At 32.2% G+C, this 21810-nt stretch overlaps 1 protein-coding gene across 4 annotated transcripts in view; it reads right to left on the bottom strand.

Moving 5' to 3' along the window:
* Positions 1-14812, bottom strand: part of LOC116336666 (paired box protein Pax-6-like) — a 37812-nt gene extending 23000 nt beyond the window's left edge. For 2 of the 4 annotated variants that reach the window (XM_031760673.1, XM_031760670.1), the window contains exons 1-3: positions 14469-14736; positions 13020-13343; positions 1857-2127 (exon numbers count right to left, since the gene is read on the bottom strand). In XM_031760673.1, coding sequence (XP_031616533.1) covers positions 1857-1869 — 13 coding nt within the window. In that variant the 5' untranslated portion in view covers positions 1870-2127; positions 13020-13343; positions 14469-14736. Of the gene's footprint in view, positions 1-1856; positions 2128-13019; positions 13344-13587; positions 13633-14468 lie in introns of those variants that run through there. The other 2 variants (XM_031760672.1, XM_031760671.1) reach the window with 2 other exon arrangements.
* Between the last annotated feature and the right edge of the window lie 6998 nt (positions 14813-21810).

Raw genomic sequence — 21810 nt, forward strand, 5'->3', positions numbered from 1 at the left:
CCTCTTTATTGTGTATTATTAAGGACTCAACAAAAAAGTCCATCGTTTTCCACTTTCCGTTAACGATGAAAATTTAGCATAGTTTTTCCCGTCGGAACAAGTCGAATAACCGTACTGCAATGGGTTTTTTGGTATAAAATCTCTATATGAATTTAATTTACATGTTCTGGTTTATTCATCGGAATAATTTGATGAACTTTTTCGGTTAGCATGCCAGTAGTTGTTTAATGATAGAAAACCACTTTTAACGCAAGGAATGATTGTTATCGATAAAAAAAAATTTACTTGCATCTTCACAGCAAGACACACTCTTTGTCTTCAGACATCAAATATTTAAAACCACAAACATTAACATAACAAATTCTTGGGCGTAGGTGGCGCTACCAAAATGCCAGGGAACTTTTTATGTTGTCAACGACCTGTGATTTCGTTCAAGTCTGTCATGATCATTCAAAAAAAAAGAGAAGAAAACATCCCGCATACATGCGGAATTTCACCTTTAAGTCCCGTTTCTTCATCGTTCAAAGTAAACTCGTCATCGTTCCAAACACCAATCAAGTGCTCATTTACAAAACAAATCGATACCGGCAATGAGTGAAGTTGAAGACAAAGCGGCCACAAGTTTTTTATTGAAGGATACGCAGACAATGGCCTAGGCAAATACACAAATTTCGTACTCCAGTCTCGCGCTATTTCTCTCTATCTCCCTATATAAAACATGTGTATAAAATGCTAAGCATACTTGTAATAACGTACCAGGCCCGTGTGTATGAGGTATTTCTGCGTAATGCAGGCGTTGCGTCGACAGTTTGAATGGGATTTAAATTTAGCCACGGTTCAATGATTTCAATTAAAAAAGCTGTTATTTCTGTGCAATGTAGTGTGTAAAAGTTGTGTGTGTGCCTGTGTGTTCGCGTGGAGATTTTAATTCAGACTTATTGGATGCTTTTTTTTTCCAACGTTTCGTTTTTTTTTCTCATTCTATTTTGCAATAACTGTATTTTCGGTATTATATATATTTTTTAATATTCCTACTGTTTCCAGCGTGCGAATGCGTTCACATGTAAATAAACTGATGCGGCGAAGAAGGAAATGAACTTACAACGATACTGCTATCGATGCTTCTTTTTGGTTTCGAATTTATTCATGCTGCGATAGTCCAAACATATACATTTTCTTTGTGTTCAGCAAAAAAAAAAATCCATCTCATCAAAATAAGATGTGAATTTACCACATACATAATTTAAAGTTTGACAAGCAACAATCGAGAGAGAACAAAACCGGAATATATGTACTACTCGATGATTTCGTCTTCGTTTTGTTTGTTTGCAAAAAAACAGAGATGAAATTTAGATGCGAGAAACTAGCTGGTGCAGTGGTGCACATCAATATTATAAATGTTCCTTGCATTTTGCGAATTATGGCTTTTGTGAACGTGTGCGCACACTTTGCACACCGACCAGCAAAAATCGTCAAACATCAGAGCAGAGGGTCTGCCAGTTTTATGTTCATTTTCTCTGTAATTTCTATTGTGCTCGTGTTTCGATTGCTTCAATCGTTGTAATTTAATTTGTTTACCAATTGTCATTGTTCATGAAATGAGAACCGAAAATCAATTACATTCCCCATATTTGTTTTTTTTTTGGCCGCAAAATTAATAGGAGAACCATACAATAAAATCACATTCGATCGTCGCATGTCATCATTTTATGTCATATTTTATTCGATTTGATTACGAGCATGCAGACAGAAATATTTTTATTTCGTTTCAAAACCAAAAGGACATTTTAAATTGTTTCTTCTCCTTCTTTATCCTTTTTCGCTTTTCAATAATAGATTGGAAAATATTACTATACCTGCGTGTGGCATCTTCCAAAATGTGTCAGCACCATCCCGAATTAACGGGTGCTGCAAGCTGGTTCCAATCAGTTTGGAAAAAATATCTTGTGACAACTATTTTGGTAGATAAGTTTATCAGATTGTGGATGCTTGGTTGAGTACGTTTTTCTCCCAAAACGCGTTCGATTTTGAAATGTAAAATGAAGTTGATTGATTGGGCCCCTGATCAAAACAAATCAATGATTGTCCAAAATATTTTAAACGTAGCGTTCCAATCCACTGCAATGTCTGTAAACGAAAAAAAGAAGAAGAAATAAATTGGTTGTAAAAAAATGTTTTTTATTGGTATCACAATTCTTGTATTTCGTTAATGAGTGTTTCTATTTTTATGTGGCACTAATCCAAAAGTCTATTTTTTTTTTTTAAATGTACAATTTAAGGAACGGATGTGTTGCTATGATCGAAAGAAAATTGTATGGTGAAGTAGAGCGAAAAATCTTCGCATTTTTTGTGTATACGTAAATGCTTTGTTATCGAAAGACACACACGAAATTACTTCAGACGACAAACTTTGTTGAACTTGTCTGGCTGCGAAATTGTTCGAAATATCGTTCGAATTTGCATGCACTCCGCAAATAATTTTCTTATCCAAATCTTTTTATATTCAACACTTTTTTTTATATTCAACACAATTAGAAATGCACTTGTTTCATTTGAAAAAAGAGACATGATTACAACGAGTTGTAACATGTAAACATAAAAATGACTGAAGCGAATTGTTTTTGTAAGCCCATCAAAGCGACTCAATCAAAAGAGAGCGAGTAAAAAAAGTGTCAACTACATTGATGATGCCGATCGAATCTAACTGAATTAGAACAAAGAGTTAATCAAATAAGTTACGTTCTGTTCAAATGTACCGTTTCCAAACGGTTTTCGCATATAAATTCTATTATTTCAAAGTCATAGTAGTGAGACCAATTAATTCGTTACAATTCGTATATGCAACGGATGCGTCAATGTATTCGGTGCAGAGCAGAAGGATGAATGAATAGTTTAAGTCATCATTAGAGTGATGATCGCTGAATTGTTTTTCATTTATATGCGCACCCTTATTCGTGTGGCAGTTCCCTCTAATCCAGTCACGTCGTGTGTTTTTCACCCGGTTTTGACAACATTTTTCGCACACACGCTTCGGTACACATACAACCGAATCGTGTAACTACATTCACGTAGTTGTTGTGTGTTTTTTTTTTCTTCTTCATGTCCCGACCATTTTCGATGATAACCATGATTTTTCATAATGTTTATCTACGTTAAGTGTATATTAAATACATTACATCAAAGACTTTTGTGCATATTTCCGAACCGCAAACCGAATAAAAACATGTAAAGCAGAATGTTTATTATGTATTGAAGTGCACTTGAGAGTGTATTGTCGAGTATTTTCAATTGAAATTTATACGCTTAAACATCGTCAATGAATATTTGTAACGCGATGATTTATTAGTACAAATATCTATATGACGATTTTCATGTCTACATGTCTAAGATATAGCCGAATACAGCGCATCTTGTTCGGGTCACACTTTATTTTGGCTTATATGGAAATTTGAAAGAAGAAATGATGGAATTTTTTATTGAATTTTAAATAGATATTCGCAAAGTTTTTTTTTCCTCTCTTTTATACGATACTTGAAAATGCGCAAATCAGATAATTGTTATGTTGTTTTGATACGCATCATCAAATGACTGTTCAATGTGAGAAAAACCATAACGTTATTATGTAACCCCGTATCGCAACAATTGTTATAAATGTTTGTATATTTTCATTGTTTAAAATGTGTACATAGTGGAACGATAGACGATAAACCGTATAAGCAAGTAAGCGATATCCCTTTTATTTTCTTCTCTCGAGAGCGTTAATGATTGAACGTTCAACACTTACTTGAATACAAATTTGTTGCCGCCGACGTTATACAATTTTATGAATGTTATTGAAATTTTATTACAATAACTGTATGAAACTGCAATGTGTTATTGAGGATGATAAGGCGGAGGAGAAGTTAATGTTGTATATATATAACGAAGTCGAGTAAACGAAAGCGTTTGTATAATCCGATAAACAATAAGACATAGTCCTCATGCTTTTCAAATTGCATATTTTGTTGGGAGCGATGTGAACCCAGGGATATGGATCCGTGTAAAATCAACCCACACTGCAACTCAAAATAATAAAATAAATAAATATAAGCAACAATAAGTGACTACACTTGCGACATCAATGAATCGCTGAATAATCTGGCTTGAACAGAGCGACAACAATAACAACATTCACAATTTTATGTCAGCTCATTCATTCTACCCATTGATCGAAAAGTGTGTACGAGACTGTTTCAAAACATTGAGTTCCGGACTCGATGCTACACAAATTGCTTCAAACATCCAAATGGGATTTGCTAATGAATAATGACATTGAACAACAAAACGTCACTTATGAATGTATACGTATTTCATCGGTTTTTTTTTCTTCTTTTTATTTCAAATGTCTCTATGTTTTGTCAACATTTTACAACTTTTTTTTGTTCGTGTTAGCAGGGAGAAAAGTTTGACATCATGCTAACTACATCCGTCAATATCGTATTGATAGAATGGCACTTCCTGTGGCAAAATGTTTCTTTTATTTCATTATAAATTTTAAAGTCAATGACATCAAGGGAAATCTTCAAAGTTACACCACAAAGGTGTTGAAATTCTAGTGGGATTTTTTTTTTATTGAAACTTGAATTTTAAGTAGATGCTCCAACAAAAACCATTTCCTTTAAATCCTCAATTGAATTGATTTTTATGCGAATAATGCTGCAATACTTAATTGAATCGTTTCAATCTCATAAAAGTATTTTACGGAAAAAAACATCTTCTCAAAAACAAACAATTAATCCAAAGACGAATTATCCCTTTATAGATCGTAAAGACCGTAAGATGTTGGTCGGTTCGTCATTGAGAGCAACAATTATACAAAATAAATTAAACGATGCATTTTATTTGACTGTTACATTCGCAGTGTATCTCATATTGATAGTTTGTCATTTGATGAAATTGCTCTGAATAAATGGGGAAAATGGAAGTTCATTTGCTATCATGGTAAAAATGCACTTGGTCAATGGAGTGATAAGCATCACTGTTTGATGTCTCTAACATCGGCTATTCATCATTAAGTAATAACATGAGCCTCAATATGCGTCGACTGTATTGCCTTGTACCAATTTATTCGTTTCAATGTGAAATTCGTTTATTTCAGTGCAATCAATGCAATTTAGCCATTTAAAGATCAAATCAAAGAATTGGTGAATCCATTCAGTCAATTCAATTAGTTTAAAGATTAATTTCTCATTGAACGTAACAACAGTGGCAACAAAAGAAGAAGAAAAAAAAGGTCAATATATGCAAGTAGCCGTATAATGTAATAAATTACCAAATGTTTTCAATGGGCTGGATACTAAAGACCGATCGTAATCGTAACAGCACTCGAAATGACAACATCACACAGAAAACATCTAAACTTTATACATGTGCACACATTCATTGTCCGTATAAGAGATGTATCGTTACGGAAGAGAGCGAGAGAGCAAGCAAAAAAGGTCAAAATGCCAGAAAAATATTTGAGTATCGATGGCAAAGTGGCAATGGGAAATGTTGTAGTGGTTACAAAAGCATCAACAACATAAACACAACGAATGAAATACAAAATGAAAAAGGACAGCTGTAGATTTTTATCGAAATAATTAATATTTGCAAATTATAATTAGCATCACCCCTCATTAGAATCACTGGTTTAACGTAACTATACTCTCCCTACATTGCCTGCAATTGCGCAAACGCTTTCGTACATGAAATTCGATTTTGTTCATTTTCTTGTTCCGTTCATCACAGTCACAGTTACCACAGGCCACACTGTACATTTTACTCTATACTCTCGAATCGATTGTATGCACACTGATGCCATCGATTTTCTGCCCATTATTTGGTGTAAAGTTGTACGAAACGTTTGAAAAATAGGGAGGCGTTTCAATGAAATGCATAAAAACTTTCGGAACCGGAATACGCGCTGGCATGGAGTGAATTTGAAAATTGGGTTTTTTTGGACGCCGTCATTGCTAGTACGGTTTTTTGTTCACTCTCTATTTCATTCCCGATGTCATCTCTATGTTTTTTTTTTCACTATTCAATGTTATCGCAATCTATTTTAACGTTCTTTAACTTATCATATTAAAACTGTGTACGCTTATGAATTTAAATGACACAACGATTTTTATTACTTCGCTGTCTCTGCCACAATCAAATAAAAGCAAAACGGGAAAATTAATTTGCCTAATTCAGTTGACTTGAAATGCCAATAGCCCAATTGAATGCAGTTTTATTGATTTTAGATACATCGTAAACATACAAAAAAATCGATGTAAATCGATTATATAATAGGCAACGTTTTTTTTACAAGCAAAATAGCAATATAGAAACATATCAAGCAATGGTTCAACTTAATTTATTACATTCACATGGAAAATGTGAGCGAATTTCGTTATTACGTAAATTGGCAAAATTACAATAAGCGCCCATTTCTGTTTCACAAAATATCTTTTGAGATCATTTTCAACAGTGCCCGATAAAAATGTCATCGCATATGCGTCCTTTCAACACACTACAAAAAAATAAATAATGCTGATTGCTGATAAAGTGATCAGTGTCAAGAAAAGTACCCAACTTCAATTATGATGCATGTGTACGTGTACCACTTGACAAAAAATGAGTCGAACGAATTAATTTCAATTTACATAAGAAGATATGATGACTATTTGCCATTGGACTTAGAGTGTGAATGTGATACCCCGTCTACTACTATTATTATTAGAAACATTTCTTTTCCATTTTATTATAATATATTAATGCTTAAATTATCCAGATTTGAAAACATCAAAATCGTCGAACAAAAAATGAGCATCATGCCAAAACTTGTAACTTCTGGATCGGAAATATGGCCCTTTTTAAATTTAAAATCTAAGAATATGTACATTGTTCATTTAACATTAAATTGTGTCGCCCGTGTTCCCAATTTCAAATTGAAGAATTATCGCGTAATTTCCGCACACGCGCCGAACGTCGTTTGTATATGATTTCTGACAGCGATATGAAATCAGAACACACACTCATTTCATGCATTTCATTTTTTAATACCCCGTCGCTTATTGATGGCAATATAGCATGTCCGTTTATTCATTCCGTGTGTATGCATTAGTTTTTATTTTGTTTTGTAGTGAGTCGTGTAAATAGTCAATTTATTTGATGCTCACAAAAAAAAAAAAAACTGGGAACTAGCTTATGTTGTAGAAAGTAAATAAATATTGGGAGTTGATATGAACTCTTAACAATTTAATCAATGTGGGATGCAAGGCAAATTTCACGTGATATCCTTTTTAATTTATCATTCGTTCATTTAGTATGACATTTTATGTTCTTATGTTATTTTTGAGATGTATGTCGCATATACGTTCACTTTAGACCACTTAACAATTCACAGCATATCAACGAATTATTCAGTTTCGACTGGCGACACAAAGCAACAAAATATGATAATGAGATGATTCGGGTGAGAATAGCCGAGAAAACATTTTCATATTTATGTTTTCAGTAACTTTATGATAAAAAATGAACCTACGGCAATGTTTGAAACTGTGTAGATCTGAAACTTTGCCAAATATACTTTTCGAATATATTTTATCGGGAAGCTACTAAAGTCAAAAGTTTGCAAGCGCCGTTTCGTCTATTCTCACTATCATTTCCAACGAATTAAATGACTTTTACGAGAAGTTACATTTAATTTTAAACATTGTTTTGAAATTGTAATAGAAGAATGTAAAGATCATTCCAATATTTAAAATAATATGAGTGTCACTCAATTCACTATGAATGAATTCAATTTTGAAAAGATATTTAACCGGTTCTGCAAGGACCCTAGACGTCATTGGAAACAGGTTATGTGATATCTTCAATTTTGCTGTTTTGCGCGTTATTAAACACAGTAAAAACTGTATATTCCATTCGAATGGATTCCTTTGCACTATGGGAATTTATGAAATGTTCTTATTAATTGAGTCCTTTTAGACCTCCTTAATAGGTAAAAGATTTAATGCAAAATATAGATTTTTCTTGTGCTTTGATTTTTTTTTGATAGATGAATGATGAATCATAATTAAGAAAAGTTTCGATGCGTTTTGGTGAATGTTTTCTCATAAGTAGGTCAAATGTCGTTCGTTCTCCTGGATTTTTTTTACTCTGTTCTATTCAATCCACTGCTATCAATGGCAAAAATCTCATCAACGGTCCAAATGGAAAATAGTTGACGATGAGATAATTAAAGTCTATCTCGTTTTACTCAAAACTATTGATATTTTTTTTTTAAATGACGTTGAGTTTTGTATGATTTAAATATTTTTAATCAAAAAATGGTTGTTGAATGTAGTAGTTCTCAAATTGGTATGATGTTTTAACTCTTGCAACTTTTGCACTAAATTGAGTTGAATTTTTCTAACCAAAATCAGATCAGAAACCGTACTTTAAATCATAGCAAATTATGCACTTCATTCGTTTCTTTTTTGCTGGGATCTATATCACAACCGACAAGACAATGTAGTTTTTGACGATGTACAGACGGTTAATATTTTCATTCTACTCTTCATATGGATAATTTTTTAAATAAGTGTGTTTGCAGACACAATTTTAAGTATTATAAACCTGGATAATGAAGAAAGGAGGAAGATGTGAGAGAAAACGAAAAAACTACGTACATAATGGAGTTTGGAGTGGTTAAACCGCACATAGTACACAAAAAAAAATTAAGGAGCTATCTTTGCTCTCGAGTATTTTCTTTTTCGGATGGTATTACATTTTTTTTTCTCGAGCGCATGAAAATCAGAGCAGATATTTGTATTTAAAGTCCTGGTTAATGCTTTAGAATGCAATGCATACCCAGATTGCGGTAATCATACAATGCAAACAATGAAATGTATAAAAATATCTGTAACAAATCCAAAGTAATAAAATGGGCATTTTCATTTCTAATACATGCAAACATAATCGAATCGGCACAAAAGAATCATTCTTTCAAGGATACCGAAACCGATTTCTATTTTCGATTGTTATTAAGTTGAAACTTGTGTTTGGTGCCGCCTCACATTCGAAACAAAAAAAAACTGAAGCAAAAAAAAAATCAGATTATTTTTTACACAAACACATTGCGTTTTCATTTCAAGAATTAGACTCATCCTTTTCATTCTTCTGCTATCGATTTTCGTTTTTATTCTCTTCCTTCATGTGCCTTATTGCTGTGAATATTTAGATTGACAATTGAACTACAACGAGAAGAAAATGCAAGACGGATGGATCGTTGTGTTTGTAAGTAATTTGGGCTTAACGGGAATTATCTATGAAGGCAATAACAAATGAAAGTCTGCAGTGTAGCTTCTTTACTTTGTCTGTTTCGAAATTGATTCGATTTTTTTTTCGGCTTGCCACATATGATTTGAAAAGTAGAATTTACAATGTTATGAAATGTTAAAATAACATTTTTTTTTTGGCGGAGAAATACTTCAAATCGATAAATTCTATTACAATATACCGCACCGATGATGACGGCTAAATCCGTGCTAATACTATTTTTTTTGTTGGTTTTTCGCCGATTTTAAGTTTTTCATTCTTTTGAATCAAGAATATGAATGAACATTTTTATTTAAAAGTGCCGCCACAAATCCACACACCTTTTTTTCATATTGAATTTGAGCCAAATTGAAAAAATGCACTATATTTAATCAAAGGATTTTTGAACGATTCCTTTTTTTATTTTTCAATTAAGAAAATTTCTTTCGATCTCTCTCTACCTCCCTATCTCCCTCCCTCCCTCTCTTCCTCGCTCTGTCCGGCTCTGTCAGAGAGTGAAGCGTGCAAAAACCAAATTTAGTATTTTACTAAAAGTAAAATATTCTGCATTACTTTTGGGCAAAAATGTTGACAGGATTAGTGATTGAACCTGTAATATCGATAATTGCGTGCTACTTTTTCTTTGGGAAAATATTGTTTTTTTTTTTTGACTACTGTGTGCAATAGTGGTATGTGAAAATAATACTGAAGCGCACTAGTTTTCATCGTTAAAATGCTAAGTCAAAAAATTCAAAATTCCACAACAAAATCGTATCAAGTGATGTTAATCCAATACGCCTTAAGAAAAAAAGAAAGAACATATTTCTTACATTCAAGAAGTAAACGAAGAGGCTTAAAACAATGATGAAAACCAAGACAGAATAAAGCAAATGAATGAGAAATATATGAAATGACAATGCTTTTGGTTAATCCGTCAGGTAGCTTTCAATTGAAAAGAAAACCGTATTTCAATGACCCGTATCAGTATCTAAATATGTTTTCAGATATTTTTGTGAGATGATGCCAAGATTAACCAACTCAACATATTCATCATACATGGTGTATCAATGAGCTATCTTTGAACGAATTGAATTTCTCAAGGGCGGCATTCATTTTTTTTTAATCGTTCATTTCGTCTTTCTCAATTCATTAAAACAAAAATTCACTATATATGTTTCCATTTCCAATTCATGTCAACCAATGTTTCAGCAAACAATATGAGGTTGACAAAAAAAAAACGAAACAATAAAACCCGAAGGAGGAAAATAAAAGACACGAACCCACAACAGTACATAGACAACTGAAATGTTTGAACAAAAGGAAGAGGTAACTATTTTAATTTGGTTTTTGTCTTGAAATGAAGGTATTCTTGTGCAATACTACACGTGCGCAATCTTGGGCCATTCAATACGCATCATTTTCGATACACACTCGAAATAAAGATGGCTTAAACAGTAAAACAATCTCAGAAATTTTCGAATTTCAAAAGCACGAAACAAAATACGAACGAAATGGATGGCAAAACAAAGTGGACGATGATGGGCTTCAAACCAAAAATTTTGACATTTGTCAAAACTGTGGAAGAAAATCGACCAACACATTTTTTTATCATCATTTTTGGCTCTCATTCATATATACATATATGCTTATTAAGAAATAAAAAGAGAAACAATCCATTCGATACTCTGAACTAGGAGATAAATATCACATTGAATGTATCCGTCTGAAATATTTAATTACTACACATATTGGTATAGACAATTCCCATCAAAATTATATCAAAGACAACAAAAAAAAAACTAGAAATTGAAACAAAAAACAAAACCGAAAAGAATTAACTAACTTCGAATGAAATAAGATTGGTATTACACTTCAGCAGGTTCATTTTATTCTCATTTTGTTACCAAAAAAAGGTTGACACTTGACAATTCGGTATGAAACTTCATTTTATTTTTTGACATATTTTCATATAAACAAACAAAACCAAAAGTATCTCGTTGAAATGATTGATTCGTAAACAGTCGTTTAAAATGAATTCAGTCGAAAACACACCTAGTGTTTACCAAAAAAAAGACACAGGTATGGGTACAATCAGTCTAAACGTTGCTTAAATATATCGAGAAAATAAAAATACGAAAAGAATGAAGACAAGCTCGTGAAATGTGCACACATCAACGTGATTCCTTAAAAGCATCGTTGTGTGATCGGTATTCTAAGAACTGTTAGCATGACAGGCAGTGTGAAGTAAAACTCTTAAATTGGAATGTGCAGTAGCCCGACGCGATTTTACACAATGCCACATAATCGGTTCCTTTTTCACCAATTCTTTTTTTAAAACATTTCAATTAAAATGTAACGCATACGACTATTTTAACAAATCTTTTAAATAATGTTTCGTTTTATTTACATAATATTTATCGAGGTCAAAGCAGTCGAATGGCTAAATGCAATGATACCGATCTTAAATTTCGAAAGAACTTGTTTTTGCATTCGAGCACAAAATATGTTTTTAATCAATATAAAGAATTTGGATAACAGGCTCTCTCTCTCAAAACAGCCAATGAGGCAAACTCGACAAGGGGTCTGTATAAAATCACATTGATTGTAGACATCACATTTTGGCTGGCCAATCAATTGTCAAGTTCAAATGAAGCGAGAATAAAAATGTAAACAAGGAAACATAAAATCGTCTTTTGTGGCTTTTTTCGTTGGCCTCTCATACTTCTTTAATTTTCTCAACGTATGTATCTTATTTAAGTATATTGGCTCCTCGTTTGTTTCTTGGTAAATTATGACGTGCTGTGAAGCTCATTTCTTTCATCGAAATTCTGTACGAAAGCGAATGCGTTGCCAACGTTTGTGCCAACCATGAATTTATATAACTTGTGCCTGCATATCAGATCCAAAATTCATAGTTATTTTTTATCATTTTCAAACTGCAATTCATTGGTACTGAACATTTAGACATTCTATTTCATCTCATTTTGGTGTTGACATGTATTCGGTTTTAAAACCACAAGTTTAAATTCTATTCTACCATAAACGAATTTGACTGTTCTCGGTTGTTTTCATGGAATTTGAATCGAAATATAATAACAGAAACAATATTGGTTGATGGTAATGTCATTTGATGTCTTTAAATAGTTGCTTAATTAGATATTATCGATAAAATGCACACGACTAAACGGACACAAGCACAACCTCCCATGCAGCATGCCGACACGCATGGAATGCAAAAATAAAAATGATTCTGTCTCCAACGTCTCTACAATGTTTACTTGCTTCTCATTTTTATTTTTGGTTATCATTGAATACAATTTACACCACGTTGTGTGTGTGTGAGTTTTTAAACAGTCCAACTGCATTCATTTGTTTGGTGTTCAGTGTTTCAGTATAGTGAGTGCATATTTGTTCAATATTTCTATTTATTTCGTAATCAGTAACGGTTTTTTTCGGATAATGAACTGTTTTTTTATTTGAATGGGTGCCCAAATAAAATGTTCGAAAAAAAATATCATTACACTTTTTTAACTGCCGGTTTGAAATAGCTTTTTGTGGGTTACACCTTTTTTTTAACTTGAAAACACCGATACATGTAATTACTCAATATTTGCGGAGCATACATTTAGACGCGTAAAAATGATACACTTTGGAGTACTTTTGGAATAGTAACACATTAACGCATTATTAGTTTTTTTTTTTTAATTACAAACCTGGATGGATTTTATTTAATACGAAGGTCGTCGTTTCAAAACAAATCTTCTCGTCTAGTTTTATTCCTTATGTTGTTTGAATTCGTAATATTGCACAACCACTTTTTGTAACATCATTTTATTGATTCATTTTTTTTTTGCACAATGCTCTTGATTTTGTTGGCTCTTATCATTTGCATCCGCTCATAGAGAGTTGCGTTGAGCCAAACAATGACAAAGTCTGGAGACAAAAAAAAACAAATTGCATTCACAAAACTTATTCGCCGTATTCAAAGTTGACTTTGACCGATTGTATGCGTATCATTAATCCATTGACCGTGAACGCTGAAAAATATGCATATATTTTTATACTAAACACTTTTTTAAAACTGAATACACTTGTATATTTTACACGTTGAACAATCTGGAGTTCGAAGCAATGAATTTCAAAAATATATATATAAATATATCTATATTTTCAAAATCTAAAAAAAAAATCTTTTTTGGAAAGAACAATCCATTAGACTAAAAAAAATTATGAAAATTTGTACGTTGAACAAACAAATGGAAAAGCAAACAAAAATAATACTATGCATGGGATCTGCAACATATAGCGAATAAAAATGTACACGCAAGAATTACTCGCATCACTAAAGTCAAATTCGAAACACATGAAAACACGTAGTATATAGTGGTGATGGTTTTTCCTATATATAACTGTGTGTGTGTGTGATCGCCCTTTCTTTTCTCCTATCTCCTATCTCTGGCTGTATTCATTTCAACCATTCAAATTGTATTCGGTTTTAACCAATTCAAAGATATTTTTGCTGCGTTAGAGAAATATTCATGTTGGATGCCGTGTGTTAGCCCATTTTATTTAGCCGCTTCTTTTGCTCCGCCTTGAAAGCATACACGGTTTTTCCATTTCAAATTCGCTAGCTTCGGTTATATCTATTGTACCATTTGTTCTCTCTTTCGTACACATTTTAACTCTTGATTAAAAATTATTCGGCACTACTTTTTTTCCCAGCGCGCGCTATTTTTTTTCTCTTCTCATTTTTTGTAAGTTTTTTTTTTCATTTCATTGTTGTTCGCTTGCAGCAACAACAAATCGTGTGATACACATGCGAATACGATTTTATTGTGATTATAAACAACAGTTCAAAGCGGTTATTTTAAAACATACTTTGTATACGCATAATTCTATATTTTAGATGGATAAAACTATTTGGAAAATAATAATTTGTTTCCACCATAGTTGTGCATTGTGGCTCTAACTGATTTAATGAAATTTCCTAACATTTTAATTCAAAAAAGCGGCTAACAAAAACAAAATATCTCCAAAAAAAGCTAAAATAAAAGCAACATAGACGTGGTGTCGAAAAATAAAATCCTTTAAATCGAAAAACTCCATATTTTCAGCAAAATTACTTGAAATTCACTTGTGATGACAGAAATGATTTAATTTACCAGCACTTATTAGGCCATCTATTCACACTAAATTGTGAGACAAAAATAACATGTAAATCAATTGACCATTTGGCTGATTTGCACAATGCATTTATGAAATTTTAATCACACCAAATGAAGTTACATTATTGGATTTTTTTTTTGTGTGCTATAAATATCGACGTGTTCACAACGGTGTTAATCGCAGCAATCACTACATACGCGAAAGAACGAAAAAAAAACAAAACTAAACGCAGAAAAACACACAGAACAAACACAACTTACAAGATTCACTGCACATATACGTTTAATGCGATAGCGAATAAGGTGGTAACCAAATACTGATTCTCTTTCGATGCTCTACGTTACGGCAACGTTGATTTTCTCCTTTCTTTCACAATACGATACTACTGTATCTGTGAGCGAGCACATTCGGCAAGATGTAAAAATTACTACATGTGCACGCGTTGCGAATTGTGTGTATGGCCATGTACGGTCTGACAAACAACCTTTTTCTGTTACTTCCACAGCCAAAGCCACACGCACAAACAAACCAAGTGCGCTGACATAGAACCAATACAAAATACCATTTCACAATGATGTATTTTACGCCTTGTTCATTCTACCGTATCCACACACGATTTTTTGAAACAATAAAATCAATTCTGTTCACATTCTTTTACCGCCGCGAATTGTCTCATGAAATTAAGTCATAGTTTTCGTTTTTTTTATTTCGATTTTTTTCACAGATGGGCGCAAATTTGGATATTTCTATTGAATTCTTTTTTTAACACAACATTTCACATTACTCATATTTAATCAGACATAAACAGAGATGGTTGAATATAACAAGATTTTCTAAGTTGATTTTAACCCTTATAATATATTTTTTTGTAGTGTAAATTAATGCCTTTTTTATTTTTTATTTAAAAAAAACCGTTTCAAGATTATAAACAATTTGACTGTCTAATATATCTAATATATGACCCACTTTTGGTCTTTGTAAGATTCCTTCGACTTGCTAGGGGTTTTAAAAGTGAAGATTTTTTTTTGATTGAGAATTTTGCCAAAATTTTGAGGAAGACCATTGAATATATTTATAGGAGATTATGTTTTTATTCTGCCATTACTCAGCTATAATTGCTGAATAACATGATCTCCTATCGATATATTCAATATATATATCTCCGTCTGAAAATTTGAGCTTGAACATTACTCATGTGATAGTCGAAAATTTAGTATGATCAGTTTGGTCATTCTCTGACAAACCTGCGGATATGTAGACATGAATACTTTTTAGTACACATACTAGTGTGTGGGGGGGGGGGGGTGTTTTGATTTTCCAAAAACAAAAAATTCTCCAGCAAATCAGACAAATTTTCGTTTTTTTTTTTTGGAAGCCACTTTTTGAGGCGAAAATCCCTAGCAAATTGAAAGAATTTTCCTCAATTTTCTACATTGATGAGCTAAAAAAAAGGTCTTCACTTTTTGAATCAAAAACCCTAGCAAATTCGAATAAATTTCACGAAAAAAAACTCTCATCCAAATCACAGGGGGTAAACCCCCCTCCGCACATTACTGCACTAAAGGGTTAAATCCAAAAATAAAAATCATTTGATTTACTTTGTTTGAAAACAAAATGGAAAAGCAGCATTTATTGACATTGTATACGTCTTTGAAATTCAGCGTTCGTCTAATGTTTTATCTGAATTTTTTAAATATAGTTAGATATAATTGATGATTGATCATAGCCTTTCCAGTGCAATGCATTCTTTTGGATTGAATGTGTAAAAAACCAAAAATTCAAAAGAATTGTGGAAATTGGAAAATATCACATTTTCCAAGAGAGACGAAAAATCATTGAGAAAATGCTATCTATATTTCTTTAAAAGTTTGCTGTATAAAACATTGACAATTCCAATGAAAATTGCTGAAAACCAATGAAATATTAGAATTGGAATGTCAATCATTGCTTATTTGCGATGTTTAAGTATGCCGATGGAAAATATGCACAAGAGTTTAGTTGCATATCGATAGCAAAAGCGCAAACCCAAATCTATCGGCTATGCGTTGAATATTCAATTTTCTATTGAAATCCGAAGTATTTTTCGTTATTAATTTGTTGCCATCAAAATCCCATGCGACTGTGTCATGTTTACATTTTTATTTCGCATAGATTAACCAATGTTATGCATGTGCATGTGGCTTCTTGGTCCATATTAGCCATTCGCTGGGCATTGGTAAATGTTAAAACATATACATATCTTCGTTATAAAATGGAATTTTCAATATCTGTGCTGCAAAGCTTGTTTACATTTTTTTTCTTCTCACGCGCAGAATTTTCTTATTGTTGCGGCAAAAATGAAAATGTCATAGTCAAGCATAACCGCAGTCAGTTTTACAAATGACGACGATGTGTAATTCTTCGGGGAGCGTAATGTTAGGAAAAAAAGAAGAAGAAAAAAACGCACACACATACACACTTGGACACACGTACACATTTTATTTGCGTACCGTATTGACACAATGAAAATGGGCGGGCCCAAGCGATGAGATTTCACTCTCTCTCTCTCCGAGCGCGTGTGTGTGTGTGTGTGCATGGGTGCGTCAGTGAGTGTAAAATAAATAATGTGTATGTTCTTATTTTTTGGTATATTTAAGCGCCGTGTATCTGCATATGGATTGAGAGAAGGCGTCGCCAAAGCTGTTGTTTGATAGGTTGATCGTGTTTTGTCATTAATTTATACACAAATAATGTTTGTATGCCTGGAATTCGAGCGAAAGCGATATAGAGAGAGAGAGATTTTGAAACGGTATTCTTTGTACAGAAAAACCCGTGAGTTTATCGAGCTGACAGACATAAAATTCATGCTATTTGTACTATGTGTGAACTGTAAATTTCTGAACAACATTTTCCGAATACGCACAAATACAATCACCCAACAGTTGTAAAACGCACAAAAGCCTCATGATACGCATCGACAGAGAGGAAAAAAAGGCCGAAAATACAGTTGTTGATATATTTCGTTTTTTCTCTTAAAAATGATACCGATATAAACACACAAATATGGTTCATGTTCGTACATAATGTTTATAGTATCTATTCATTTTATGCGCAAATCCGAATCTCGATTTTTTTTTTATTTCTACACAATAAAAGAGTGGATTGATAGAATTGGCATGATAGAGAGAAACGGAGACGACATAACAAAGTCAAAACCATTTATTCGCCATTTACTCTTCAAGATATTTATTTTTATTTTTAGTTTTTTTTTCGCTCATTTTTCGTATGAACATATTCACACTCATGGGGAAAATATTAAAAGCATAAACAAACGTTCATAATTTTGCATAGGTCATTTGATTTTAAGTTTTTCGATCTTGTTTGGGACCATCTTCCAGCGTCGACGTTCTGGTTTTGTTTTTGTGTGTGCATTTGGGATATTTATGGATTTTGTTGTAAAACAATATTTTGATGTAAAACCAACAATTCGATGAAAAAACAAACTTTCAACATTAATCCGTTCTCTACCGAAAATGTTATGGTGAGTATTTCTTCTTTTAAAAGTTATTTAAAGTAAACACAAAACCTCAAAATAGAAAATAAATGTAAAGAATATATGAGTTTTATCTGATTTCAATATTTGTACATTTTAACTATAGACATTTAATATAAAATAATGGTATACATTCAACAAAAGTTTATATCAAAATAATAATAAATTGAAATGATGATCACAATTTGTAATTTACAAATTAAAAGTTAAATATAAAGCCAAAATAAAACTCGTCAGCATTTATGCCAAAGAAAGTATTATGAAGTGTATATTTATTTCGCCATTTTCAACTGAAAAAGAACAGAAAGAAATTGGCTTTAATTATGAAAATTAAAATTTCAGATAGAAATAATAAAAGGTCTTGAATATATCCCAACGTAAAATGGAAGCGTAAACCATAAAACATGTTTGCTTGAAGTTTTTTTTTATTTGTTGAATATGCAAAATTGAGGATACCTCGAAATCAACTCTGAATGAGAAGGGTTTGAATTATATACGTATACATAAAGACATAAATGTATATATATAGAATTTTTTTTGTTAATTTTCATCTATCCATTTTGCTTTCGATGCTCGGGATTTACTCTTTCTATTCGATTACCGCAATGGTTGAACATCATGTCAAAATATAAGTGCATCACCCTAATAATACTTACTATCTATGAAAATGTGTATTTACAAATCAATTTTGATTCAGTGTGTTTTTTTTTATTATTCTTCCTTCAGCTCATCATTCGTTACGTCTTGTTGTGTGTATGCGTGTTTGTGTGCATTGTGGTTGTGTGATAGGTTCGTTATTATAAAATATAAATGCACAATAACAAACCAAATATAACATACAGCAAATAGACAAAAACTCAAAACGGGCTATGTAAAGTGGTGAGTGTTTAAAGGCAGTTGAACAGCAGCAGCAACAACAACAACAAAAAACCGCATTCTCGTGTTTCATCACTTTATTATTGTAATTTCAAGCAGCTATTTATTTACGATCATATGGGTAATATTGAGCATCCAATCATTTTTGGTTATGCCAATCAATATGAATGTTGTTTATTTATTGATAGAATGCTTCTCGTGTCGAACTTGTACCGGTAAGCTGAATCTTATGATTCACAAAAAAATATGTGTTGTATATACTGGATCATTCATCGAAATACTTGTACATACCAAAACATGAATCCACATCATAAATCATACAATGTAGTCAAGCATGCGCTCTACTTAACACATCCCTGGACAAATGTCGATTTTACTTTGCAGATTTTGCTCTTTGTCACAATATTCTCTCTTTCTTTCGCTCTCTCTCTCTCTCTCTCTGTCGCTTTTTTCGGTTTCCTTTTTGTCAAAAGAGTACTTTCCGAATTTACTGGACATTAATGCACTTGTTTATGTGATCATTGTCACACATTTCGAGTGCACATTGGTGTTTGACATAAATGAGAAACTAGTCCTTCATAATTGATTGACCATCTTTCTAACAATGGTGATGTCTGGGGTGGGGTAATTCTCGATTTTTAAATTACCTTAGAATCGGCGAGTTTATTTTGATTCACCTTTATAATGTGCGCTATATGTTCGAAGAATTTAATTCGAAACAGTATAATTTTATCAGACACACACATAGTCATGCACAGTTGGTGGTATAAACGGCAATTTCGGAATTAAATCTATATAAAAAAAGACGATACTTTTTAATTTTCCAAAACACATAACAATGGTAATGCTTAGGTTTCTTTTCACATCTTCAAAGAATGCAGTAAATGTATACAGTAATTATCATTAGAGGCTGAATGCCGCAATACTCGAACAACAACAAATAAATACAATCTCTTTGCAAACTGGGTGAAAACAGTATATTCAATAGCCGGCATATATGGTACATTTCAACCGTATGCGGAACGGTGTCTCCTTCGATTACAAATGAATATGAAGAGATGAACAAGAGGACACGGTAGAAACAGATAGGTCGGAAGATGTAGTATCTTCTAAGAGAGATTATCCGAGAGTGGTTTTTTATCCTTTTATACCTAACCTATCTGTAAAAGCTTATTCCAATTTTGTTTTTTTTTTTCTGTTCTATTCACTCGAATTTACATTGTTTGGATCTTTTATTCGGTCTAACATAAAAGTACATACACAGCGACATCGGAATAATATTTTGCACATGGGCTTCTTTTTGCCCATTTCGCCACGTATTTTCTTTTCATTTACAGTGCGTGCGGGAATGAAACAATTTAAGAAATGAATGAAATAGGCAAAGAAACATTTCACTCATTGTTCTATGGTAGATATTTTAAATATTGTTTTTTCTTAAAGAATTTGTTGATAGTGCCAAGGGGAAGACCACTCTATTCATTGCATTCTCATTATTTGATCATTTAAAAGAAATGACACATTTCGATAAATATTTACTTCCTCTGTTTGGTCTAGGAAAACAATGTTCTTCTTTGCAAATGAATGTTCAACGTTATATAATATTCTATTCATTTTGCTGATGATTTTGCTACCGCATTGTACATTGTTATCAATGTTAACTGGCAGTAATTGAGAATTTTCGACACTCGGATATGCAAGTAAATATTTGTTTGAAACTTTTGCACATTTTTTCTTTCAGTTCAATAAAACTGTTATTTTTTTAGTTAAATTAATGCAAATTTGAAAACACCCTTCGTTGTTTTACTTATTTTCAAACTGTGAAGGAGGTACCTATTTCGAAATCTTGAATAGATTTGTTCAAACAACAAATCATTGTGAATATAAAATAGGCATTGTCTACTAGACAAACCATTGTAAATCTTTGGAAACAAACACGTTAGATCTAGATATTTTACCTTACTGCATGAAAACAAACTCAAATATGTAGAAAATGGCAAAAAAAACAACAACAGAGCATTCAGATGACATAGCAACGGAAAAAACGTTTGGTAAAATGTTTGCCGGATTCATGTGATTGCAAATATTACTCCAATATTCCGCTTTTGGAATGATAAAACAAACAAACGTTTAAATATAAAAACTTTGATTAATTTATAAGTTCGGTTTCATTTACCAATGAGTTTTGTGGCGACATCTCTAGTTCGGATATATAGCTTTTTTCGTACGTTTTGCCTACTTACAGGCAGTTGATTATTACTTAATTAAATCATATAAAATGTTTATTTCGTACAGAATTAAAATGTTTTACTTTGACTTGATTTCACAATGAGTCGAAAAATCAATTAAAAATTTTAAATTCTCTTACTTGAATGCATTTCGAGAAATCTATGTGTCTCATCTTCAGCATCACGACTAAGACGTTGGTATCAACATTGGCCAGTGCACAGCTCTTTACAAAACACGCACAAGAGATAACGGCGATAAAAATAAAAACACGTGGTAACAACAACAATTCACGCCGTTCAACAAAAAAAATTGATTCGTACAGAATATCAATGGTTTTTTTTAAATACACTCCAAATAAAGAAAATTTACTGCCTTTCAGATAATTTTAGTAATAAAATGAAAACAAACGAATGCAACGAAGAGAATTTACTTCGAACAAGTGTTTTAAACGACTCACAAAATTTCAATGACATCATACTCATTTCTTTCATTACAATTGTGTTAATTTCTGATTTTGCCGACTTATCAAAAATTGCATATGGATTTAATGCACCGATGCATGGAGGATTAAACACAGCACATGTTGTTTCTTTGTTTGTTTTTTCGCACGTTTAAGAAGCATTTAAACTAGAGCGTTGTTGTTATGAGGAAAAATGAATGAAGAATTGAAGATGGTTCATGTAAACATTTTATAGTATGATTTT

This window comes from Contarinia nasturtii, unplaced genomic scaffold (assembly GCF_009176525.2).
Source record: "Contarinia nasturtii isolate CC-2019 unplaced genomic scaffold, AAFC_CNas_1.1 Cnas_scaffold_187, whole genome shotgun sequence".
Classification (NCBI taxonomy): Eukaryota; Metazoa; Arthropoda; class Insecta; order Diptera; family Cecidomyiidae; genus Contarinia; species Contarinia nasturtii.